At 40.0% G+C, this 27,439-nt stretch overlaps 1 protein-coding gene across 2 annotated transcripts in view; it reads left to right on the top strand.

Moving 5' to 3' along the window:
- The window catches only part of gfpt2 (glutamine-fructose-6-phosphate transaminase 2), a 36,092-nt gene extending 8,866 nt beyond the window's left edge, over window positions 1-27,226 (top strand). The window contains exons 1-19 of one of the 2 annotated variants that reach the window (XM_082548248.1): window positions 7,892-8,114; window positions 9,120-9,227; window positions 11,758-11,865; window positions 12,065-12,190; window positions 14,097-14,155; window positions 14,580-14,714; window positions 15,730-15,791; window positions 17,627-17,706; window positions 20,995-21,112; window positions 21,217-21,380; window positions 21,639-21,734; window positions 22,020-22,117; window positions 22,287-22,407; window positions 22,598-22,755; window positions 22,923-23,037; window positions 23,160-23,287; window positions 24,742-24,909; window positions 25,076-25,237; window positions 26,179-27,226. In XM_082548248.1, the coding sequence (XP_082404374.1) occupies window positions 8,108-8,114; window positions 9,120-9,227; window positions 11,758-11,865; window positions 12,065-12,190; window positions 14,097-14,155; window positions 14,580-14,714; window positions 15,730-15,791; window positions 17,627-17,706; window positions 20,995-21,112; window positions 21,217-21,380; window positions 21,639-21,734; window positions 22,020-22,117; window positions 22,287-22,407; window positions 22,598-22,755; window positions 22,923-23,037; window positions 23,160-23,287; window positions 24,742-24,909; window positions 25,076-25,237; window positions 26,179-26,223 (2,058 nt within the window). In that variant the 5' untranslated portion in view covers window positions 7,892-8,107 and the 3' untranslated portion in view covers window positions 26,224-27,226. Of the gene's footprint in view, window positions 1-7,891; window positions 8,115-9,119; window positions 9,228-11,757; window positions 11,866-12,064; window positions 12,191-14,096; window positions 14,156-14,579; window positions 14,715-15,729; window positions 15,792-17,626; window positions 17,707-20,994; window positions 21,113-21,216; window positions 21,381-21,638; window positions 21,735-22,019; window positions 22,118-22,286; window positions 22,408-22,597; window positions 22,756-22,922; window positions 23,038-23,159; window positions 23,288-24,741; window positions 24,910-25,075; window positions 25,238-26,178 lie in introns of those variants that run through there. The other variant, XM_082548249.1, reaches the window with a different exon arrangement.
- The last annotated feature ends 213 nt before the right edge of the window (window positions 27,227-27,439 follow it).

Genomic DNA, 27,439 nt, shown 5'->3' with positions numbered 1-27,439 from the left:
CTTTGTCACGTAATGGGTGCGTTGGTATGCATCGCCTAGATGTCCTCGTTCCATTGTCAGCGATGGCTTGAGATTAACGTTGAAATATCTTGCTGCTGATCATGCTAAAGTAGCAAGATAATTCAATTTATATCTCAGGTTCCTGTCTTTAATAGTTTTTGGTTTAAAGTTATGTAGTGGTTTTCTCCATCAGCATGCAGAGTATCGTGGTATATGACTGATATTGTGCCTAAGGCTGCAATGGGTGTGCTTTTGGCATCAAATTTCAGCTTTTTTTTTTTTCTTTTTGTTTTTTTCATTATATGTAAGAGCATCTGTGACCATGTGCCTGCTGACCTGAAGTTTTTTCTTTTTTTTCTTTTTTTTTTATATGTATATTCTGCTTTAAATCAAGGTTTCTAAATTGTAGGTAGTGCAGTTTGTTGGGTTTGCCACTTTTTATTTTCTTCTTTTAAACGTAGGACTGAAGTGGCCATTGTCAACTTTTCAACTTTTTTTGCGTGTGTGTGTGTGTGTGTGTGTGTGTGTGTGTGTGTGTGTGACTGAATTTTCCTGCTGTTTTGTTTGGGGGGGGAAACTGATGAATTCTGCTAATAAAATGCACAAGGGAGCTCTCCCACTTTCATCTGTAAATAAATCTCATTATGGAACTAAATTCTTTTTTGGTTGTTTCTTTAAAAAAAAAAAGGGGGGGGCGGCGGCTATTCCCGGTATTTCATATTCAGTGCTCTGTTCAAACAGGAAGTGATTCAGAGGCTCCGAGCCAGATGCATCTCATTCAGTGCCAGAATTCCAGTCATGAATTTGAAAATAATACAGGAGTCACGAATCTATGTATGCTTGTCTCACCAATTTGCCAGAGTTAGAGTAGTACTTTGCATTGTGCTAAAAATGTAAAATATTGATTAAAATATGAAACTGCTCTTGAGCATCTAAAGTGGCAGTTTTCTTTTGTCCCAGTTTCTTAATAACCAATTCAAATATAACACTTAAAATGTTTTCTTTTTGGTTTTGTTGCTACAAGTCTTTTATAATTGTTAAACGTTGTCCTAATTCATGGATAGACCAGAGATGAGTCCTTATCTTTATATTTTCTATATTTTTTTTCAGACAGAGTATATCTAAACAGTGCAACCCTCTTACTATGCTACTAAAAGAAGATGCATTTAAAGTTTCCTACATTTAGTTGTACTATACTCATCCTCAACTTTCACAGTCCATTACTGTGAAATACTTTCATTTTTCAACAAAAATGCTAATGTTACCCTATTAAACAAACATTACAAATATATATTAGAAGTATTTTTGTCAGTCTACAAAAAACTAATGCATCCAGTCAACCCTGATAAGAACAGAAGACATTTAAATTAAAAAATGTAAGAATATAAAAATTATGAAATTAGTCTGTTTTTTTGTTTTGTTTTTTTAGCTTACAAAGGTTTAATATATTCCCTTTTTTATAGTTACTACTTCGAGTGCTGGTGATACAGTTGTGCCAAGCATCTCATTGTTGGTGGTTCATTTAAATAAAACTGAAATTTACATTGAAAAAACTTCATGTTTTTTAGCATTTGTGAAACATAAATTGTCCTCCAGTTCTGGAATGACCCATTTATCCATTGTGAAATGCATAAACGCACTGTAACCTGTTCATCATTTCCTTTGCTATTGCACCATTTACAGTCATTACTGTAGTGATATAAAGATATAAACTGTGGCGCAACAACTTGGCACAAATGTTTTACCTACAATTTTTCACCACAAGATGGAGCAACAACTTCAACATGAGCTCACGGGATCGCTGTAAGTTTCCTCCTCACTTTGACTCTCAAATTTCACTGTGATGTTACTCGGACTACTTTGCATTAAAAGTTAAGAAGCGATGCACAAATTCTGCAGTTACACTGTAGTAGTAATCAGTTCGTGGGATGTAATGAGATAATGAATTTGACCACACAAGCATAAAACCCTTTGAGGAGCCAGAGGGAGGTTATTGTTGTCTCCGGTCATCTACTGTGCACACACTGATTTAGTCTTGTCCCGTAGTCACAGAGCCTGGTTTTATTGCACTAATGCTACTGTTGACAGTTCCACACAATTGTCAAATTTCAATTTCCAAAGCTATTATTACCACATTAAAGCAAACATGTCATATTACAGCAAGCAAACAGAGTTTTTCCCCTGAAAGCTCAACCGTGTGATGGAAGACTTTACCTTGTTAAAGTTCTCAGTAGTTGGTGGTTAATGTCCGGTATGTTGTGTGTGTGTAGGAGAGAGAGGGAGTGAAACAACAGAAAAATGTCCTGTATGTTCATGTTGAAGATTTATTAAAGGACGGACCTTCTATTTTTAATAAGAATAGTATGCAGGGTTGAAGTTCACAGCATTTCAATAATATTTTGGCTACCAACAGAAATACAGTGTCTTACTTTGGCTTTAGTGCTGTAATTTAGGTGTTAACAATGCTCTGTTTGAGGTAATTCACACTTTAGCTGGAGCTTTTAACTGGAGCACTCCTCAGCTTAATGAAAGGCTGTAAACAATTCACATGTGGTTTCCAGGTGGTGCTCAAGAACAGGCTTGTAAATCGAATAAGAAAGACAAGTGAGGACAGAAAGCTGATAGTCAAAAACCTAAAGGTGGTCAACCACTAAAAGCAAAACAAAATGTGGGGGTGGTGGCAGAGGGGACACAAGAACACAGGGTTAGGTGCAAGAGTTTGGAAAAACTACAAACCGAGGTGGAGCTAGTCAGCCTTTTCAGTCTTAAGCCACATTTGTTTAGAGATGTGCAATACAATACATAAACAGCTGACACAATAACCGTGTCTGTAACACTAAACCAAGAACACACAGCAATACAGCAAAGGCAAGACAAGCCGTGGGTGGGGGGAGTCTGGAAGGGAAAAAGAAAGACACGTTTTTTTTTGGTTTTTTTTTTGGAAGATCGCCTACCTCCAGTAATGCAAGTTTATGTATACCCGGACAACATTGTTAACGTTTAAATGTGCATAAAGGTCAGCCTGGAGAAAGATTAGGTGAACTTTTATCTAATACGTGTAGGAGTGGTAGATGCACTTTATGTCAGGTTGACTCCGGTGAGATTCTGGGAAATCCTTTTAAGCACATGCTCTCAAATGGAAGGATTTTGTAATGAAACACTGTTGGGCTGTTGATACGTGACCTAGACAGAGGAATTAAGGCATAAAGCATGTGTTTTCTATTTCAGCTGTACTTAAAATGTTCTTCACTGAAGTTCTTGAGAAAAAAATCTTATGGTGCATTACTAAAAGTGATGAGATATTACCACGTCATAGAAGTTTTTATTACTGGTGTTACATTTCATTTATACTGTAGCTTCCACTGTATATATACTGCCACTTATCCGTCTAACTATTAATAATGGTGATAAGTAATGTGTCATTTTGCAGGGGTAATGTAGCTGTTCACAGAGCTGGTGACGAAATGTAAGGAGGGATTTTTGAGACAAAGTGGGTGGGGGGTGGGGGTGGGGGTGGGGTCTGTTTGACGTTTGTTGGGTGTTGTCTGTGTCGTACGCTACGCCATCTGTCTCCAGAGTCACATCTGGGACTGATTTACAGTGAGCTGGCCCAGAGGTGAACCCACCAAGCTGAGTGAGTGAGAGATAGAGATAGGGGCTGGTGAGGTTGGGTGTTGACCACCGGGACTTGATCAGACCCTCAGGTTGTCCTCAGGTATCCTGTGAAAATAAATATCAATCATGTCCACAACTCTTGGATAGGGTTAAACTTGTATGGCTATTACCATAGATGTGGGTTGCGTACAAATCAGATCACTGTGCTTGTGTTATGCAATAACAGTTTTCTATTCCTCAGAAATCGTGAAGACATGACCCCTTGCTGCGTCTCTGTGTTCCCAAAGAGCCCCCCACAAAAGACAAAACGCAAGTGTCTGAGTAACAAATGCTTTGCAGCTGTGATTTTTGTAAATGTATTCAAAGCTAAATGTGAAAAATTTGTATGGTATCTGATTTTAGTAGCTTTGTCTCTTCTTGATAGGCTTTGATCTTGGATCACTTCCCTCCTAAACTATCAAGATCCAATATTGGTTCCAGCAGAGAGCTGAATTACCTCTGTATTGCCAAAAGACTCTCCGTTTACTGCACTACTTATCTAAGGCAGTGCTTTACACTGTTTGTACACAGTGTAAAGCACAGTACACAAATTTAAGGCATGCAGTTCTTCTGGGTTTTATAAACACCCACACACACACACACACACACACACACACACACACACACACACACACACACACACACACACACCACATATATATATATGGCTTTTTTCTTTCTTTGTGTTCTTTGTGCTTTCACGGAAAACAAATCAAAGAAAGAGGGATCTAAAGTTGCTACCTGTTTCCTATAAGCCAGCTTCCAGCCTCAGGCCCTCATGCTGTTGGTCTCTTCTGTGCAGTTCAATAGTCATTTTCCTGCCATCCCCCACAAAGATTGTTAGGCTCTCCTGTACTGGCCTCCGCGATCTAACTCGAAACAGATGTGAGGGGAGAATCCCCTACAAACTGTGTCTGAAACAGTCAGACTTAGCTGGTCAATACACAAGAACCACATCCGGTTAATGTACTCAGACCTCAAACATTCATTCAGAGCCTGTAAATGCCCGGAGAGTGTGACGATGTCTGGCACACTTTAAGCATTTCCACGAAGCCCCTGCTGTGCATGTCAAAGCAAAACATATAAAAGTAGAGATGAATCATTTATTGGATCTCCTGATATAAATGAAGAATTTAATACCCAAGACACGTATTGTGCAATTGACCAAAGTACATCATATTTTATAATCTCAATCACTCCACCCATGCTTCAGTGTTTCCTTATATAATCTACTCCAAAGCTTGATGCGTCTTCGTTTTCGTTTATCTATGTGAGTTGGCTACTGACCAGGTGTTATCATCACCTTGATATAGGTGTTATCATTACTAATGTTTACACAAACTTCATTAATATTACACTATAAATTACAAGAACTGTTGCCAACATTGCATATCATGCATTTTCTACCAGACAGGTTCAGTTAATAATTTATGATTGTTGTTTTACTATTGTTTTTATATGGTTATAAGGTTATGGTATTTTTTTTATGGCTATTAGGTTTATGTGGGTGTGGCCTAATGAATATTTCTGGCACTTAGAGAGTTAGATGGTATTAATCACCAGTGAAATATCAATAAATCAAAGACTGACTAACTAGACAAATATAAGTTAAAGGGTTATTGGTTCAAACCCTCAATGTGAAAATGAATTAAAGCTTGACTGAAGCTGGGGCCAAACCTCTCTTTGAGCCCATCATTTTACATCGTTGTAGTCATTAAAGAACCTTTGATCTTTGGGGTGAATCTCATTGGATAACCGTGTCAAATCGCACAGACAATTATACTTATTAATCCCTTAAGCCAGGGGAGGAATGTGGTTCTTTGGCTCTTGTCACTGATTCTCACTCACAAACTTCTACAGCAGAACACCTTGACATGAGCTGGCAGAGAGTACAAAAAAAAGGGAAGAGGATTGTACGCAATAGGCTTCAATTAAACACCATTTTCAAAATAGTTCTCCCTCAGTGTGGGCTGATGGGGTTTGGAAAAAGCGAGGCGAGGCGTGTGACTTGGCCAGACCGTCACACATTCCTTAAAAGTAGCCATGGACTGTGGATATGATGTGGTCAGAAGGAACACAGGAACACCCTTTTTCATACTTCTCTGAGTCTGGGATTTTAATTTAACTGGGTGGACACATGCACACTACCTACTCCGTGTCTTTTGATACGTATGCAACCAAGTTACATGCCGGGGCACAGATAAGTTCATATCTGCCTCTCTGTCTAAATAACATCATACATAAATCGACATAAACCTGTCAGTCGTTTCATTTATTGTCTTCATTAACAATTAATGTTGCCTTGGAGTCAGTTCAGAGCACTTGGAGGACCTTTGCACCACAGAAAACTAGAAGCAGTAGGAACTATAAAACTGATAGGGGTTAAAGTTACAGTATAAGAAATAAAACTGAATTATTGGGCAGTTGTGAAATGAGTTTATTTTTTTATTTTTTTTATTTTTTTTAAGACTTTAGAAATCAGAGCGTTTACCATTTCACCAGATGGTCACTACACAGTTGCAAGAACTCATCAAAGTATATTTTTATGACAGGGACTAGCAAAATTGCTTTTCTGGCCACATAACACAACAGGAACTATTCACATACTCATGGAAGTGGGGATCTATTCACAAAGAATTATTTTCCCACCAAATAAACAGTCATTTTTTTTCCCCATATGATTACAATTTAACAGCCCACACCATGGAGGCTATGTTTTTGATAGCGTTGTCATTCATCCACCAAGGTCTTCTGGCTTAACTTGATGATTTATTTGTTGAAAACTGAATGCTTCTTGTTACCAATGCAACTTTTAATCTAAAAAGAGTTTTATCAACAATTTTTAAAAATGCTAAGTTTATTAACAAGCTGAGCTGCTGGAGCGCCTGTGACTCAGGATGACTCAGGAGGTAGAGCAGGTCATCTACTAATTGAAAGGTTGGTAGTTTCTCCTGGCTGCTCCAGTCTGCATGCTGAAGTATCTTTGGGCAAGATGCTGATACTTCTACACGACATCGTCTCAGCCTGGCTATGTGCTAAAATCTCAGTTTCTGCAAGAAATTACATAATTATGGATAACTGATGTAAATATGCCCTGGGATAGCAACTGGTTTTGTTTTGTTTTGTTTTGTTTTGTTTTGTTTTGTTTTGTTTTGTTTTGTTTTGTTTTGTTTTGTTTTGTTAATCTTGATTATTCCGTACATTATTTGTAACATTAAGTGCAGAAAAATATAAAGCTTTATTGACATTTCAAAAGACAGCCACTCCTGGACATTTCTGAAGAACTCAACTTGTCACCTTTCACTACAAATGCAGGTTCATCAGGAAAACGCATTAAGGTAGCTTAAGTCACTGAATGGATGATTAGCTATGACAGAACTATAAATACTGGAGTGTTACTGTTTAACTATTACACTATTCCAACTGTAGGATATGCAATCAGCAGGATTAGGACTGCAAGTCCAGTCCGAATACACTGACCACAAGGTCTCTAAGGAATCCAAGAAAGCAAGGTTTACACCTACAAGGGAAGAAATGTAAGGAAACCTGCAGCTTTAGCGCTTGAAGAAGTAAAAGTTGTTTTACAAAGAAGCAATGGACGCTAACACACTCATAACAGCTAAAGAAAAAAACAGTGATCTCTGAAGCATGTAGACAACATTCCTGACATGCCATATTACTGAATGAATGAATCACCATTCCTGATAATGTTCTATTTTTGCTTCTTTTAAGTAGACACCCTTACACAATGGTCCTTAATGCAAGTTTTTCAAACACCTCGTTATCACGAACTGTGCCGATTGATTCCTGAGTTTCTGCTAATTCGGGGATAAGTACAGAAAACTAGACGTCATTTTAGAGTAATGCGTGGTTATAAACGGATCCCTGTTTAAAATGTTGAGTCTGGATTTAAATCGATTCGTTTTTCCATTTAAATAGATTAACAAATAGATTTTTTTTTAAAGCCTGCATGCTTCAGTGATGGCGAAGGCCTGATTCTTCATTCAGAACCAGAAGTGCCGTGAAAACTGTTGAAGCTGAATTAGAGAAGGCAGGGCCCCACCTTACCCAAATGCATAACTAAAGAGAAAAGCCATTATTATTATTCACACTGTGGTCAAAGTCTACAAACTCCTGAGTCCGGCTGACGCTGGCAGGTGGGTTGGGATAAAACCAAGTTCATCCATCTTTCGACTGATGAAGTAGTGAACACCTGCGTCCGACACCAGGACGGGGTTAACAGAGCAGGCAACGGGGGAGGTGTTAGAGGAGGTGCGGCAGCCGCCTCTCCAGGATTCAGTAGTTAAATAGAGAGGGGGAGTGAACTGGAGAGCGCAGTCCATCTGGATTTAATGTAGAAGCGGTAGAAGCATCACTTCGATCGGGAAATTACAAACGTTCTCTTTCATTTTTCAGCGGAGCCGTGTGCGGGAGCGAGGACGAAACTTGAACCATGTGCGGTAAGACTTATCTTCGTAAATTTGCCTTTTTTTTAGAAAGATGTTGGAAAGGTTGCGGCAATTACGCACGGGAGTCGCTTTGATGGACAGTGGCCAGTGAAACTACCGATGATTTAAATGCAAGTTACAAAGCAAGATACTGGCGGACGTGTCATTTTGTCAAGGTTTTATGTAGTCACTTTGAACTGTGTGTAGTTTGAGCTCTGTTTTCGACTCTGTGTGGATTCCTGAAAAGTTTCAGACTCAGCTGCTACGTGTCAGTGTTTTTACTCACGGGTGTGAGGGACAGGTCAGAGCAGTTAGACCAGTCATCCAACTGTCAAAAGATCGGTCTGTTTCATTCACAGCGACCCGCTTTTGTCCCGGGAAGGTTGAGGTGTAATACTTTTTTTTATTATTTTATTGCTCTTAAAGAATAGCGTTTACAGTCTGAAGTAAATGTTTAACAGTTCTCCGGCCTCACCCCGAGCCTGCAAGGAAGAGGCCGATATTGCAGGAGTTTTACTTTACCCTCTCTACCTGGCTGCTACAACACTGCGTGCAATGTTTGTCCGTCAATGGCCAGCTGTGTGCCTGCGGGAGTAGAGCTGCCCGGAACATTCCTGCAAAGACACACACGTAGTCGTGTTTCCACCACTTCAGAGGACATATGCCCTAAACCTTACAACAAGTCCTTATACTACATTTTACTTACAGACTCGTTGTCGCAAAAATAAAGATCCTCTGATGATTATTCTTCCTGTAGTTGCTCATATCAAGTAGAGCAGCTTAAGTTTGATGAAGGTCATAGTGAATCTTTATTGCAGCTTTATCTTCTTTATTAATGACCTATTAATGAAACTCACCAAGTAATGTTTTCTATCCACTGTGTGTTTCTTGATGCTGTTTGCAAGAAGTATTCCTAATAAATTGTCTAAACTAAATGAACTTTGACAGCAGTTTCAACTCTGACTGCAGCATTGAGCCTCTCAGAAGATTCCGGTTCTGTTTCTGTTTCTCTAAAAGGGATCTTTGCCTACCTGAATTACCAAGTGCCTCGCACCAGAAAGGAGATATTTGAGACGCTGGTGAAGGGACTGCAGAGACTGGAGTACAGAGGGTACGATTCAGCAGGTGAGACACTCAACTTCACAGTTAGCACACACTCCCACACCCACACACGTATACACACGCACCACAGATGCTTTTAGTTCCCCTGTATGAAATCAAGGAAACATTTCACAGAATTCAATTCATAAACACTAACTAAATATATCAGGATTTGCTCTTGAACCCTTGTTTATAATATTTGCAGGCACGCAGTGAATACTGTGATCTCTATAAAGGCACAGTCTTATCCACTGAACCGCTTCCAGCACATGTAGGCTAACTTAGAAATGAAATACTCTCAAGTATAGAAGAACCAGTGTAGCATTCGATACCTGTAACTCTTAGCAAAGTGATATAAGTTACGTGTCAGCACAGCTTTCCTTCTAAAAGCATATTTGACCTACATACATTTCTAGCTGGTAGTGGTGTCATTCATTTTGCTATCATTCCTATACCAGGTAAATACAGCGCCAGTATGGCGGATACCAGTACCCATCCTCTCAACCTCTAAAGGCAGCTGTAGGAGAAAGCAGTGCATCGTGGTTTAAAAGATAGATCATCATCAATTTGCAAATTCTGAACACATTTTAATAACCACTGTGGTTTTAACATTCCACAATAATGAGTCAACACAACAGAAACACATCTCGGAACACTCTGGGTCAACTTCTGTTTTAAAAAATAAGCTCACTGGACCACATTCTGAATTTAGAAGATAGAAACAAAGTATGGACCCTCCAACACTAATATCCTTCCGATATTGCCTTTATAGCCCCAGAGGAAACCTATTTAGACAATAACAACTTAAGCCTCAGGTTCCACATAATAGTATCTGACACGACTTCACCTACTTACAGGCTGCACGAAGATGAGGAAAAGTGGTATTTGTGCAGTTTACCACTGGATTCTTTTAAACTGTCTTAAAGCACTTTGAGTGCTCTGGGAGAGCAGAAAGCACTATAAAAGAATCAGTCCATTTAGCATTTACCAAGATCAAACTGGCCTCTGAGACACAGCCTTTATCTACTAAGTAAGCCTCATACTTAGCAGAAAGATCCTCTTCCTCATCTTCCAGCCTACTTGCTTGTGCTTTACTTGAAGGTCCTATTAGTTGTTTTGAAGACTGATATGACTGCAGATTTTTTAGACTCTTTGAATGACACTGCAAGTTTAATCACTTACGTAAGGTCCTAGAAAACAACATTCGCCTTCATATGAGGAGTCTTGGTATAATTTCTGATTCAACTATGAAATTCGAGAGATGGGACAACTGTGTGATTGTTTCGTTTTAAAGCTGAGGAATATTATCATATTGCATTGTGTCCTCTTTCTCAAGGATATGAACATTGTTAGTACTGCACTAATCTCCTACAGACTTTATTATTACAGCTCACCGCCCCCAACTTATTGCCCAGTAAACACTTAGAGCTGCTTGTGGACGGGTGAGCTCCGAGTATGTGGACTAGCTCTCCTATCGCAATCAAATGTTCTTCTATAAGCACACAGATGCATATTATATTTTACTTAATAACATCATGAAATGTTTTCATTTACATAAGCATGAAGCCTTTAAGTACAAAAAGCATTGCGCCTGCAGTGACAGTGATGAAGATTAACTTCTCCTGACTTCTAAAAACCAAAATGAAAGTATCACCATTTACTCAGGCACTGCTTAAATAAAATCTTTTGCCTTTTAATCGTTCAAATTTATTTCAACCTTCCAAATTCCTAAGAAAGATTTTCCAAGTTTGGCATCGGGAACGATCCACTCTTTCCGGTGTCTCGATACATGCTCAATCACCCAGAGAAAGAAATCCCAGAAAGTCGATTCTGTTCATCTGAAAATGCTACATCCAGATGAACAGAATCGACTTTCTGGGACTCTTTACAGTGATTTCCATCAAAACCATTTCCCCCTCACCTGGCATATCATAGCAGCCTTCACAGGAATACCACCAGTTTCCAAAGGTGTGTTTTTCTTTCTGCCTTCCTGCCCCAACACTTTTCTACAGTTTGATTGAGCTCCTCCTCCACTTCCTGCTACACATCAAACCACTAAGTCAACAGGGAATTTCGTCATTAAATTTTATTGTCGTCTGTAAGCATGATCCGAAGCCGCAGTACCTTCATTAAAGAGAAACATGTCATGTTTGGGATAGTTGGGCTGGAAAACAATATGATCTTTTGACAGTGACATCTAACTCAGAGCCTTTCTATAGTATCCCATACAAAAAGCACACCCATACAAACACATGCTCGTATTTGTTCATCCTGTTAGAGCAGGATGAAGCAACAGAATCAGAAGGTCATTGTAAAACAAACACGCACATGCAAAATCAGAAATAGTACCTCCTATAATAACGTATTGTATCTCAAGCTGCTTTGATTGTCCTAACTTATCTTGCTGCAACTCATGTTCAAAATCTTTCATGTCTTTTTGTGGTGAGCATTATTGTTATAGTGAGCACAGCATTTTGACACTTTACTGTTTGCTGCCTTTTTGTTTGAAAAAATGAGTTAACACCTCACCTCCACCCTCTCTCCCTGTTACCAGGTATTGCTGTGGATGGCCCTAGCAAGACAACAAGTGACCGAAACAATAACAGCATCTGTTTAATCAAGAAGACAGGGAAGGTCAAGGCTCTGGACGAGGAGCTTTACAGTAGGTTTCCTCGGGGGGGGGGTTTCTGTGTCTGTTCACTTGGTTCTGATTAGCTCAAAAACCTTCTCATCGTCCTCTTTAAAAGTACAAAACAATTGAAGGAATTCTGAAAAAAACTTTAGCATTTGTCAAGCTTAAAAATCATCTGAATTCTTGTCATGTCAGTAACAGGGCTGGTTTTGTGTTTTTGCTTGTCCAGAGAAGGACTCGCTGAACCTTGATGAAGAACTGTGCACACACTTTGGCATCGCTCACACCCGATGGGCCACCCACGGAGAGCCGAGCGCTCTCAACAGCCATCCTCATCGCTCTGATAAGGATAATGGTAAGATGTACTCACAAAGTATATATTTATGGGATCCTCATAGACAGCAAGTCACTGAAAAACAAATCCATAATAACTGCATGTTAATAATTAGCATCTTGCTCCTCTTTGGGGCTGGTTTTTACTTTTACATGATCTTTTTAGATCAAATCAGCTAAATAGAATAAAGAGCAAGAAAGTCTACACAGGTGTACGAATAATTAATGTTGCAGAGCAAGGATATCAGACATAAGGAAGATATAGACGGGCAGCACGGTGGCACGGTGGTTAGCACTGTTGCCGCACAGCAAGAAGGTCCTGAGTTCAATTCCAACATCAGGTCTTTCTGTGTGGAGTTTGCATGTTCTCCCCGTGTCTGCGTGGGTTCCCTCCGGGTACTCCGGCTTCCTCCCACCGTCCAAAGACATGCAGCTTGTGGGGATAGGTTAATTGGATAACCCAAATTGTCACTAGGTGTGAATGTGCAAATGAATGTGAGTGCGAATGGTTGTTTGTCCCTGTGTGTTAGCCTTGCGACAGACTGGCGACCTGTCCAGGGTGTACCCCGCCTCTCGCCCTATGACAGCTGGGATAGGCTCCAGCGCCCCCCGCGACCCTGAAAAGGATAAGCGGAAGTGAATGGATGGATGGATGGAAGATATAGACTCCAATCCGGACTGCTGGAAGGCTTTGGAAAAATGTGAAAGAGTAAACTTTTAACTGTATTTTCATAACTTTTGCATTTTTTCCTACCAATAAAGAGCTCCCTAATGCCATTCACACAACACAAAATAATAAAGTTCCTGTTTTTCACTACCTACTATGGAAAAAATAATCCGGTGATTTAACTAAAACTGCGTTTTACAAATACAGGCCAGCCTGGGCAATGATCTACCACATCTTTTTTGCTAATTTTACATCTCTATAATTTAAAAAATGAGATTACTGTCTTTTTTATATTAAAACTTGTCGGGGATTAAATGTTTCATTAACCTCCTAGGACCTGGCGTCCACATATGTGAACATCACATTTTGGGATGTCTAGACCAAAATACCTAATTTTTCTCTACAAGGGGCTGATATCCACTTATGAGGACATTATACTGACACTTTTCTATCAACATTTTAAACGAATGTCCTCATATGTTGATCTAATTTTTCTCAGAAACCAAAATTAGGTGCATGCCATGAAAGAGCTCGGATCTCAGGAGGTTAAATATCTTTGACTCTGTCGGCCTGCATTAAAGCAAAGTGAGCTGTACATATGTGAAATGAGTTTGGCATCTCTGTTGTAGAGGGTTGACGAGAGACTTTCACATGGAAGAAGTTGGGTTCACGTCCAGGGTGACGTCAGAACTCTGCGCTGGCTCACTTTTTTCTCCTTTCCATGTGAAGCACATGCAAATGCCCTCTTTGCTTATTTGGTCAGAGTTGCTTAGAACGATGAGTTGAGGACTATCTGTTTTCAAATTCCCTCAGAATTCTTCCAACTACTGCTTTAACATCCATGCCCAACAAATTACCATGCTGCCTACCTTTTTAGTGCACAGGCACGCCTTCTATTCATGAACTGAAACCAAAACGTTTGTCCTAAGTGTGCCACGTTTACAGGTGTGTCAGTTATGTACCTTGGCTTTAGAACATGCTCATCAGAATTAGTGTGACAGAAAATTACAAAACTGACTCAAAATTAGTTTGCAAAAAAATATAGCAGTCTTATTATGTTGTTATCATTATGATAATATATGTTTTTGCACTTGTTCGTACTCTTTTAAATTGTCCACCTTGTATTGATAGTAGTGTTGAGTATCTGTTAAATCCAGTGCTTTGTGTTAAACTTGCCTAAGCGCATACTTAACATTGTTGTCCTAAAGGTGCAGCGGGTACATAGCTTCTATAATCTTTTCACTCTTGTTGTCTTTCTCAGAGTTTGTCGTCATCCATAACGGCATCATTACCAACTACAAAGAGCTGAAGAAGTACCTGGTACGTAATCATCTCATTAGAAAATAATCCTCTTGACGTAAACGCACTTCCTATGCTAAAGGCCTTATTGTCATTGCCATTTGTTCCATTGATTATAACACTGTTATTGTGGATGTAGATGGGTTTGGTAGTCAATTTGTCACATCACTTAAGCAAATAAAAGAAAATATATATATGTATGTATTAAGATACTAGATGTTACAAATCTGATTGGATTTTTCTTCTAATTTTCGTCTACATAAAGAAAATATGGACTTCAGTCTTAAGTCAAAACTTTAATCTGTTCCACATTAATTCTTTTGAGGTTTCTGAGCTACTGAGCATGCGTGTGTTGCTGGAAGATTCATTAAATGCTTTTAATACAGAAACAGTTCAACAGTGTGGATTAAATTAATATTAACTTCTTTTTTTTTGCCTTCCTCAGATCAACAAAGGTTACGAGTTTGAGTCAGAGACAGACACAGAGGTGATCCCGAAGCTGATCAAATATGTTTATGACAACAGAGAGAATGACAGCATCACTTTCTCCAAGCTAGTAGAGAGGGTGATTAAACAGCTGGTGAGTTGCTCTCATAGCAGCAATGCACAATGGCCTACTTCATGGCTTCACAGATGCACTCTTTTGCTTTCTTCTCCAGTTTTTGCTTCAGTTTAAGCAGTGGAAAAGTTTTACAGCGAGTTTGCTGGTAACCATGAAGGCTAAAAGACTGTCACTGAATGTCATAAAGTGTATCCGTGACAGTCATACACTCATGTACGTATTTTACTTGTTGTGAAACTGCTTAGATTTCCTGTCCATTAAAAAACACGCTCCATTACAAACACACATGCTATGGCAACCGCCTGGACAACATCATCAGTGACATCATTAGTCACAGAAAAAAGGGAAAAAATAAAATGAAATAAAAAACGTCAGTTTTTAATCATGTGAGTAACGCTTTAATGTCACAGTCGCAGAGTAGAAGAACAGAGGAAGTATAGGCGGCCATTCTGAGTAATGGGAACCAGACGGTTGAGATGCCCACTAAAAAAATCCCGGATCATGACACCATCCCTTCGCCCTCTACTGAATGCTTGCTTACCCACTATCCACCCACCCATCCTTCAACCCCCACCCCATATTTCACCACCACAGCCACACACTCAGCCAGTTTGGCTTCAATAACCACCACAGGCAGACTTGAAGTCAGTCCTTTCGAAACACAGCTGATCTTGTACAATAGGGGTCTCTTTTCTTTTAACCCCCCCAGTTTCCACACGCACACCCACCACCTTGCACCTTAACATCCCCCCTCCAACACATACAAACGCACATGCGCACACACATGTTTAAAACCCGTAGGGCCAGGAGAAACATTTGTTTGTGCTCTGTGTCTCTCAAAGGTCCCACACTTTCCTGGAATGGTTAATTGACTTTACGTTAACTTTTTGAGATGTTTCTTTTTATTTTATTTTGATATTATTATTATTATCCTTCTTCCTCACCCTTCGTTTCTTCATCATTTATTGGACTGAATTATTTCATCAAGCTTAACTGAATTCTTTTTTCCCATTGCTTTTTTCCTGTGTTATAGGAGGGGGCCTTTGCTCTCGTGTTTAAAAGCCGTCATTTCCCCGGAGAGGCCGTGGCAACCAGGTTAGTATGCACGCTCTGACGCACATTCAGTCACACACTGTCTTTCACACATACCGCCCAGGAATATGAACCAGACTCACTGGGAGTGACTCATTCCTGTTGTTACCACAATAAAGCAATACAATATGATTTTAGGAGGCTCCTTAGATTTATGTGTTGTGGCTTATCTGAGCTTACATTTACTATGACAGGACTCTGGAACTTCCTTTGTTTATAATAGTGGATATATGCGCTGAGGAAATTCTTGTTCGGCTATGTGTGAGTACAACCTGCATCTTAGGACCAGAGACTGAATTGAGAGCCTCCCCTCCCTTCTGGGCCCCTGGCCCTGGGCCACCTTCTCTGTAATTTATTAACAATGAGGGGTTCGCGTTTCAGCTCCAGGAAATTTGGCTGGGTCGCATGAAACTCCAGGTTAATTGTTTCTCATCAGTTTATTCATACCTTTCCTGGTTCAGTGACCCTGCCAGAGATCAGGGAAAAGGCAGCGCACTGGAGTAAGTTAAGAAGGAAGAGAGAAATGAGGAGGGCGGCAAAATGAGAGGTGGGCGTAAAATCTCACCGTGTTTTTAAGATGAATTTAAGATGAATCTCTGCTGTCTCAGCTGTCGCCTGCGTTCTAAAAGCCGATATCAGTATAACGCATGTCATTGGCCGTACTCGATGTATTTTTGTGGTTTACATGTTTAACAATCAGCATTGTCTGCCAAGACAGAGGGAAAAGAGGAATGTTTTCAATTATCTAGTGATGCTAGACACCACCCACCCTTTGCCATCATGGATGACCTTCACAGCGAAACTTTTACTCTCACAACCTCGGCTTTGCTTTCTGGGACTTTGTTCTGCCATTTCCACTCGTGTCTTTTATTTAATACAAGTCCCTGTCATACCCTGTTGAAGGTGTAGCATTGCGCCATTTTTCTGCCTCACCGGTCTCTGTAACAGGCACTTTATTGTTGTGCCTTTCAGCCTGGAGAGGAAGTTGTAACACTCTGAATCTAACCAAATCCGAAAGTAGATCCAGCACCATTCCATGCAGATGCTGTTGTGTTAGACGTCACACCCCTCTGATTCTGCTATGCTTGCATGCCATACACACTAGAGTGTGCTTGGTGTGGTTTAGTGTAAACAAGCCAAAGTGGTCCTTTAAACATCGTTATCATGATAAGGCTCTCCGTTGATTTCACTTCTTCCCATCTCTCCCTTCTTTGGCGAAACTACAATATTGTACTGGATGGCCACCACATGTTTCTGTTTGCAATCCTCCATTTTCAAGCCCCACGCCTCTTAAAACAACCATCGTGCTTACGTCAGCAAAGCCCCAGAGACATGCGAAGCAGAGAGAAAAGATGCAGACAAGAGAAGGAGGAGAAGTAAGGAGAGGCCTTTAGAATACGGCTTCTTAACTCACAATGAAGTGGTTTTGTGTTGACACACTGTTTGCACTGCGATCACTAAAGTGCGTGTAAAGGTGTCTCCTGTTTTAAGCTTGGCATCCTCACACCTTCCTCCCCCACCTGTGATACATGTTTACACTTTCTCTGCCTCCTGAGCCAATAAGAGACGTCCACATGGCATCAACGGCCAATGCGGACCCAGTGACTTGTTCCAGGAACAGTCAAGCAGTCTTGGAAATATGTACAAAATATGGAGGACTAATGTTGAACACACTGAATGTGCAGTAGTATAAGCAAGAACAAACGAAAAGATTTCTTTAATATTTTGCTTTGTTTAGAAGTATTATAGTAAAGAATGTCAGGACATGTCCTGCAAAGCAGACGATGAATGTGAAACCTAATCTTTCTCCCATCTCTCCCCCCCCCTTATCTTGGCAGGAGAGGAAGTCCTATGGTCATCGGTGTGCGAAGTGAGCATGAGCTGCTGACCGAGCACATCCCCGTGCAGTACAACAGTGGTGAGCTCTATTCCTCTTTTAGTGCCATATTCACTTACACTGCACCCTAAACCTGCCCGTCCTAGAGTCTAACTGTAGATATGAAGATTTACTGCACGATAGAAAAGTGGGACATGATGAAATATTTGGAATGTCAAGATAAACGCTCTGTTAAATTATCTAACATGATCTCACTCCTGCTGGTTATCATATGGATATCTGACCCCTATAAGGAAGCAGTTGTAGTTTTATTGTTCAAGGAAGTTTCAACTGACTGGGACAGTCCCCCTGAAGCAATTTGCTTTCTTATAACAGAGCTGTGAAGTTTAAAATATAAATATCCCCCCGCCTTTTTTTTTAAGCAACGCTATTTCATCACTGCTTAAGAAGCATCTTAAGAACTGTGTGGTAAAATTCTTACCAATTTAAAGCTTGAAAATGTTTTTTCTTCATGTTTCTAGTACCAAGTTTAAATGCTCATTTAAGGATGAGGTGAAAACCCAAACCATTAGCAGCATTTTCTTACTTATGTGTGTTTCTCAGTCCCAAGGTTAGTCAGTCCAATTTAATTTAGCTAAACCTGTATAAATATTCTGAGCTCATACGTTTTTAATGCTTTCTGTGACAGTTTGGCACTGTCATTCTGAGCAAACTCATACTGGAGCAAATATTTGTTCGGCCTTGCTCTTAGCCACTAATAAGATGCACTAGTTAGTATTTATAGCAGCAGGATGGTGTATTTGGGACAGAGTCAAATTAAGATACAACGCCTATGTTTATGTTTAAAGAAGGTATAGAGATTGGTTCATGTATAGCCTACAGAAACAACCCCACACTCTCAAAATAATTTTCCCAGCTACTGTCAAAGTAATACCGGCTTTCCACTTTTTACTGTAAAGTAATAATAAAATAAAACATTTCTTACAGTGTAATAGGGAAACTTTGTGTCAAGTTTTAAAGGCAGTGGTGTTTTGGAAATTGAATGACATCTTGAGAAACATTTAGTTTAACAAAATTCGAGACTTCCCCAGTTTGGGTCCAAACTTTTTGAAACCACCCACCCTGGTGCATTCACTGACTCTAGTGGCGTATTCACATGATAGAGTGTCCACTGTTAAAAAACCCCAGTCCAGTGAGAGCAGCGGGAAGGCTGACCACTAGTCCCTATGCTCCATGAGTAAGAATAACACCGATGTTTAATCTGAGCGTGAGTTCTTCCAGGCTGTGGAGTGAAGCTCAGCCGGCCATATCAGGTCAGCTAATCCACATCAGATCAGCTGATGTGGATCTTTCTCATTTGCAATTCTCATACGTGCTGTGCTATTTAATATATTTTGGGGCTATATACAGTTGCAGCCTCTGCAAGCTGCTTTGCAGACGCACCTCCACCCCAACTCCTCAATTTCATGGTATTCTCACTATTTCTGGCTTCATTATTGTGACTGCCTCTGTTCTGTGAGTGGGTCCTGCTGCTGCTGCTGCTGTTCCTGCTCTCCCCACCTCGTGCTTTCCACAGCGGCACACGAAAGAGCAGGGAGATCCTGGATACAGAGCTAAATATAAATGACTGTAGTTTGAATAATAATCCCATTTTGAATAAAGTGATCCTGATAAAGCTTTTGTCAGGCGTTGTCAAACCACAACAGGGATTTGTTAAAAACCACTGCTGATCTCATTTAGACACTCCCAGTCATTGCTGCTGAATGAGAGATGGAGAAGCGTGCTGAACTGGTATTACTTGCCTGGCTATAGCAAACTGCATTTTGGTGTAGCCAGGCATGAGTTTGAATTTAAATTGGCATGATGATTCAGGTGGCTACATTGGTTTATAGTGATTGCTTGGCACAAATTCACACAGCCCTTCACCCACAGAACCTGCAGATAGTGGAGGGAACGAAGAGGAAAATGTAGTGAGGTGTTACAAACTGATCACAGTTTGAATGTCTAAAATCTAAAACTTGAAGTATCTTTTTTAAATGTCCAGATATTGAATCTTACAAAGAAATCCTCAGCTGCTACGATCACACCGCCCTGCTGGTGTTCTTTCTTTCTTTCTGTAGACTGTGTCCGCAGTATCTTATCTATCTGCGGTTGTTAATGAAGGCATCCAAAGTTCAAGGCAGAGGTACTTCCAGGGCAAGCACTGAAAAGCTTAGTGTCGTGTTTTAAATGACCTCAAAAATGGCGTGATAAGTCCTTTTTGGGTCATTTATTTAAATATACCATTACATATAAGATATTTTCTAAATTTAGTGACTCAAATTTAAATCCCCAGATTAGCTAACAGGCAAAGAGTAATTTATTAACCAGACATATTAAGTACAAAATCGGTGTTTCACTTCGTCTGTTGTTCACATTAAATGTATAAAATTTCTCTTTTTTAGTTTCAAGCCTTGTCAGAATTAGAAAACGTCCCAGCCTTAGCAAGCCCCTCTTCATCTTAGAAAAGTAACAGACAGATATGAGTAAAAAAGTCAGGTATACTTGGAAATTAACAAATTATAGGCTGATTTGTTTGTAGAGGCATGAATGCATACTCTGAGTAGATTCAGAGTATGTGTATAATGTGAGGAGGAGGATGGTTTGCCTCTGCAAATAACCCAGTCTTAGGTACACAATAAGACTTCACAGATGGAAACCACTCTTTCACCCTGCATAAACACTTTGTGTGGGGCTTCAGCAACCCTCAGCAAATTTGTGGGGGTTTTGTTTGTTTTTTTGTTTCTCTGCATACTTTTGAATCTTTTGATTTGCGATAAAAAAAACAGTATCTTTTTGAGCTGCAAAGCCACTCTACTTCTCGACTTTGCAATGTGCAGGTTTCTAATGCTGAGAATGTAATGTTTGCTGAATAAAAGCGACTTTCAGCTGCTCCCTTTTTCACAAGGGGGTCGTCACAGCAGGTAGCTCCACATGTTTGCTTTGGCAGATTTTTTTTTTTTTTAACACCAGATGCCCTTCCTGACATAGCCCCAGAGGGATTTATGTCTCCTCCCTGTAATCAAACAGGACAACTTTTGTGTATTAGGCAAACGTGCAAACCACAAATGAATAAACAAAGGAAATACAGTGAAACAAACTCCAAGGATACAGGAATAAAATCCAAGATATTATTAAGTAAGCCATTCTTTGCACAGAAGCAAACAAAATCCAAGATAAGTCTAGTCGTAAGAGGAACTTGCTTGAAACTTAATAAGTAATAACAACAAGGATAAATGGCTGGGTATGTTGACTACAATTAGTAAAAAGACTAAATGGCAAAAACAGCAGCATGTCACTGAACCTTGATTTTTGACTTCTGACCTGCAGCTCAACACAAGGAGGAAGTCCATGAGAAGAACAGTCGCAACCGAGCTGACAGCTCCAGCGCCATCAACTCTGTGGGGGATGGCAGGGCTGTGGAGTTCTATTTTGCTTCTGACGCCAGGTGAGGCCTCTTCTATGTGACTCAAAATGCAAAAACATAATATTACTAATTTATATTACTCATTCATTTCTTTTCCCCAAATGACCTTTTCTGTCTACCCACAGTGCCATCATTGAGCACACCAACAAGGTGTTGTACATGGAGGATGATGACATAGCAGTAGTGACCGGAGGGAAACTCTCCATCCACAGAATGAACCGGCAGGCCGGTGAAGACCCAGTCAGAGCTATCATGACCCTACAGATGGAGCTGAAGCAGATCATGAAAGGTCAGAAACTATTTGAAATTACTTTGTGGCTCTTAGGTAGCTAATTTCAAATTGCAAGTACTGTGCATGCAGTGCAGCAGATTTAAGTCAACAGTTACACATGCTCGCCCTCTGCTGGCTGAATGCGTGCAAACAAAGCCACAAGACTAACTCCGTGCATCCTTATTTTCTGTCTCACTTCTTGTTAGGAAAGCATTCAGCATGTCACGGTGTGTCAGAGAATGTGATGGTAATGTATGCCCCTGTTGTCCTTTGCAGGAAACTTTGATGCCTTCATGCAGAAGGAGATCTTTGAGCAGCCGGAGTCAGTAGTCAACACGATGAGGGGCCGCATTTGTTTTGACACCAAAAAAGGTGACAAGTGAACTGATAGCCAGTCCTATGTTCTAGCGTGTCCCACTACCCTCTAATATAACTGGGAATTTAAAAAAAATGACTCTCAGATATAAAAACATGTATGTTATGATCGCTACAGCAAAAAACGTGTTTTTATGAGCCTTATTTACCTCCTAAAATGCACTATTTAATAACTGCAGGCGGTAAACACATGATGACTGGGCACTAAAGTGTATGACAGACATTAGTTGTGATGCAGTGAGTGATCAGTAGGTCTAACTGTTTCACGTTCTGTTCTCTCAGTTGTTCTCGGAGGGTTGAAGGACCACCTGAAAGAAATAAAGCGTTGCAGACGGCTAATCATGATCGGCTGTGGCACGAGTTTCCACGCTGCGGTGGCTGTGAGTACAGCAGTTACATCATTATTTTAGCTTGTATATGCTTGATGATGGCATTTTGCAGTAAAGAAGGCAATCATTAGTAACAGACGAGTTCAAAGAATTAAATTATTGTATGGATAGAGTGTAGCAGTGTTAATTAATCCTCTGTTTTTACTCACTTGCTCTACAGACCAGACAGATCCTCGAGGAGCTGACGGAATTGCCTGTCATGGTGGAGCTGGCCAGCGACTTCCTGGACCGTATCACACCTGTTTTCAGAGATGATGTTTGCTTCTTTATCAGCCAGTCAGGTGATAATGTTGCACAATAGCACTTTTTTATCTTCACTTTCCTGAAAGTGGCTTTAGAAAGAAAAGCTTTATTTACACTGTAATTTCCTGTGTGACACCTATCCACGTTCAGTGCCTTTTTCATTTTTTCCTGAAACAGGAACATTGTTGTGGTTTATGAACATATGTTTTCATTCTCTGTGCTCCTTAGGAGAGACAGCAGACACTTTGATGGCACTGCGCTACTGCAAAGAACGGGGAGCTCTGACAGTTGGTGTAACGAACACTGTTGGCAGCTCTATCTGCAGAGAAACCGACTGTGGAGTCCACATAAATGCTGGGCCCGAGATAGGAGTGGCTAGCACAAAGGTATGGCTGGTTTATGGTCTATACTTGTCTCGACTGGTTTTACCCCCAACCGGTTGTGGCAGATGGCTGCTCCTCCCTGAGTCAATTCTAAATTGGTGGGTTCTTCCTCATTGTTCAGCACAGGGGGGCTTATAAAGTGTTTCTGTGTGTGTGTGTGTCTTACACAGGCTTACACCAGTCAGTTTGTCTCACTCATTATGTTTGGCTTGATGATGAGTGAGGACAGACTCTCCCTACAGAAGAGAAGAGAAGAGATCATCAACAGCCTCAAGATGCTACCTGGTCAGTACCCCAACAAATCTTACAAAAAGGCCTCTGTGGATTCAAAATAAGTATTTAGATGTGGAGATTCAAGCTAAACAACATTAATGCATCGTTCACTCATCGTTCTTTTACTCTCTTAGAACTGATAAAGAAGGTGTTGTCCCTGGATGAGAAGATCAAGGCCATTGCCAATGAACTGTATCAGCAAAGGTCTCTTTTGGTTATGGGTCGAGGTTTCAACTATGCCACCTGCCTTGAGGGGGCACTGGTGAGTTACAAAAAAGCCATAATATCAGTCGTAAAATGAGTACAGTGGAATTAGGAATCAGGACATGTTATATAATCCTTACAGGGAAATTGTTTTGTAACAGTTCCTGAAATAAAAGCTATACTAAATAATGACTAACAAAATTATAAACAATCAAATGGCAACACTAAAAGAAGTTATGTAACTAGATGGCCATAGGAGTGATGTTCAGTGGAGCATTTAGTCATTATTAGTCTCTGGCTGAATGTGCACCTCTGGCTAACCACAACGCTGTGTAGAGGGAAGGGAACATTGTCTATGATGCAGAGGAGTTTTGACAACAGCTTCCTCTCTGCTACTACATGTAGACGGTCCAATTCCACCCACAAGACTCAGCCGAGTTTGAACAAGTTTACTGAGGTTTTTCGTATCATGCACCGTCAAGCCTTTGCTCTAATTTATCACAACACAGAAAAAACGTCTAATCATCAAAGGCTCAGGAAACGTCATCAACACTGTGACATTTACGATGAAGGAATAGCTTATAAAAGTAGTCAGTAGGTGACTGCGTCCAGGATCTGTTGAAGAAATCATTCAGCACTGGCTCTGTTGATGTCCCCATCTACATTTCGACTTCCGGCCTTGTAAATGGACTGGTTCTTATATAGCGCTTTTCTACTGTGTCTGAGCACTCAAAGCACTTTATACAACTAATTCATTCACCCAATCACACCCATTCACACAAGCACTTCTTCTAAGGTCTTAAGTGCTAAGTATCCAACATTCATACACATTCACACTCTGATGGATGCATCGGAGAGCAACATGGGGTGAGTATCTTGCCCAAGGATATTTAGCATGCAGACTGGAGCAGCCTGGGATCGAACCACCAGCCTTCTGGTTAGTGGCTGACCTGCTCTGCCATGCACCTGAGCTACAGCCACCCCTTGTAGCCATGGACAATCCACATGCCTTTCTGGCTCTGCAGCGTCTGTGCCATGGTGTTCCCTCGTCTATGATTCACTGAGTGTTTTAGATGTTTTTAATCTCCTTCCTGTCACCTGACATGAACACCCTAACATCTTATTTGCCACTCTCAGATTTCTTTCATTGCCGAGGCGACGTTGCATCTGCATGTCCTTCTGATTTCTGGGATATTTGTTGTTGAGCTGATAGCTGTGTGGGCTTGCTTCAGTATCATCAGCTGGTCCCTGATACAAAGAGTGTAAGCATGTAGCTGATGGGCAACAGTATTGTCCTTGAAAAGAGCACACACGCAGAACAGAAGATGTCTAACTATCATATAATCCAAACAAGTTTAAGGAAAGAATATAATTAAGTTGAAATCGCATGAGAAAAAGCTGCTCACACAGCTTTCATACCATGCAAGGAATGTAGGCTGTGCTGTAATTTGTCTTCATTCTTACTATTAATCTTCATCCTAAGCAAGTTTTACTATTCTTATTCTGATGCAGAAAATTAAGGAGATCACTTACATGCACTCGGAGGGCATCCTAGCTGGGGAGCTGAAGCACGGTCCTCTTGCACTCGTTGACAAACACATGCCAGTCATCATGATCATCATGAGGGACGCCTGCTACACAAAATGCCAGAATGCTCTGCAGCAAGTCACCGCCAGATCAGTAGGTCTTTAACAAAACACATCTTACACATCCACCCAAGGCACACACTCAAAGTACGACAAACAGACACAAATACTAAATTTTGAAAGTCCCAAGTACAACAGAAATGAGTGGACAGACAGACTGATGTTAATATTCTTGCCCTCTCGATGTCTGTCTTCATCAGGGTCGGCCCATCATCATCTGTTGCCAGGATGACACTGAGTTGACTAAGAATGCCTACCAGACCATCGAACTGCCACAAACTGTGGACTGCCTGCAGGGTATCCTCAGCGTCATCCCTTTGCAGCTTATGTCATTTCACTTGGCTGTCCTCCGAGGATATGATGTAAGTATTCAATGCAACCGTTGGTTTGATTATTGACAAGAGTCCTGGGAATAAAGAAATCATCATGACCAAATCCTCATATTTAGATATATAATAGATATCCATAAAGACTAATAATGGGCATCGTTTTAGCAAAACACAAGCACATGCACAGTCACTGCGATGTCTGTAATACCTCAGTAATCACATATTGATGTTAATATGAGATTTATAGCAATATTGATTTTGTTCAAATTCACCCAATGCTAAGAGCAGCTAATTATGAATGTAATGTGTGCTTCTGTTGTTTGGTTTTCAAATGCTTGCAGTGGAATCTATTTGCATGTGGATTTGATGTTGTCACACATTCATTTCAATTCCACACTAACACACTAAGATACTTCATCTAGTTGTCTGATTTAAAACTGATTTAAACTGATTACAAAACTTAAATCTAATGGTACAGTCATGGCACTCGAACATGTGCAGAATTTGGCCTTGAAAAAGATTTCCTTGAAAAAGACAGTAATGGCAGCCAGCATGTGTTCTTCTAAGCTTGTACATACGCTTTAGGGATAGTGGTGCCCATGAATACCAATGCTTTGTCCATGTCTCTGGTTCTGCTTGTGTCTATTCATCTTTTCTTTCCTTGTGAATGCTTTACTTTACTAAGAAGGCAGCTCATGTTCCCTACTCACCACAGTGCAAACAGACTTTATCTGTCAGAATTGTGAACTCTTTATTTACAGTCCATGATCACAACAATGTACAATGTATAACATTTATAGCCAAATCCTTATTATGGCACATCTTTACCAGGATGCAATTGTTTTACCATGTACACTAATATAATGAGTTGGGAAATGTGTTATCAAAAAAAAAGTTATACAGTGCTGCTAAATTGATCATGGAGAATTTGTTATAACAAACTTTCTTTTCTTTTGTTTTGTTTTTTTTTAAAGGTTGACTTTCCCAGAAACCTGGCCAAGTCTGTGACAGTGGAATAATTACAGTTCACAAAGCCCTGGAGAGGAGAGACAGCTCTTTAGGAGATTAACAGTGCAATAGTGCAATCAAACATTAAGTGTGTGTGTGTGTGTGTGTGTGTGTGTGTGTGTGTGTGTGTGTGTGTGTGTGTGTGTGTGTGTTGAATTGGGGGGAGGAGAGAGGGGTATTGTCTATTGTACAATGAACTTGTAAAAGAAAAAAAAGCCAAATGTGAAATCAGACCAATACACTGCTGAAGAATGGCCGTGGTATCACTTGATGAGGCCTTGCAGAACAATCTATGAAAACGACATTCACACAGCTGCTGTGCCTTTTTCTAGTCACGAGATGAGCCAAAACCGTGTAAGAAGTTTAGCATTGAAATGGTATACTGAAGTGTTTACAGTTGTGCAATACGGGGACCAAATGTGCATTATGAATGTACACAATCATGAGGTGATTGATTCAGAATTTCTATTTTATGAGTTTCGTATGTCCACCGGGGGCTGCATACCTCTAGGCTGCAATATCATGAAAAGTCATAAAATCACTGTGCCTGGTGGGCCAGTAACCCATAACTTTGTTTTTTTTTTTTGTTTTTTTTTTAATTTCATCTTAATATAAAATATGTCATCTTTCTGTTCTGTTTCACAGAATTCCAATTTCCCCCGCCCCCCTCCCTCCAAAAAAAAACCCCTTCCTTACTTATAGGGTTGAGCATTTCGATAAATTAAAAAGCACTTATGCAGCAAAAACAAATAATATATCATAACTTTTAATAATAATTGTTTTCTTTTGCTTTTTTGTTTGTGTGTTGTTTTTTGTTTCAGGCATTTGAATGGGTTTATAATGATTCTAATAATAATATTCTGTATTTGACTGTTTTTTTTTTAATTATTATTATTATGGGGAAGACTGATAAAATTGGAGTTGTATCTTTAACTATGATTGTGTTTTATACTGTATCTTTATAGACAAATGGGAACTGCCAATCAATAAATTGAAAATTCATTCTGTTCAAAAGGTTTACCTGTCTGTTCATTTCCCCCACCACATCCCCATTCTAATATTTATGGCTAGTTATTGATTTTGTCTTGTGTGTCTTTATTTGTGCCCTCATAGGATTATTAGTATTATTTTGTTTTTTTGTAATTTTTCAAAACACAAACATTATTACATTAACCAATCACACGAAGAAGAAAAAGTTTTCCAAGTTTTGCGAAGAAAAAAAACTTT

The sequence above is a fragment of the Aulonocara stuartgranti genome (genome assembly GCF_965226115.1).
Source record: "Aulonocara stuartgranti genome assembly, chromosome: 2".
NCBI lineage: Eukaryota > Metazoa > Chordata > Actinopteri > Cichliformes > Cichlidae > Aulonocara > Aulonocara stuartgranti.
Note: the sequence above shows the minus strand (reverse complement) of the source record. Positions and strands in the feature narration are given on the sequence as shown.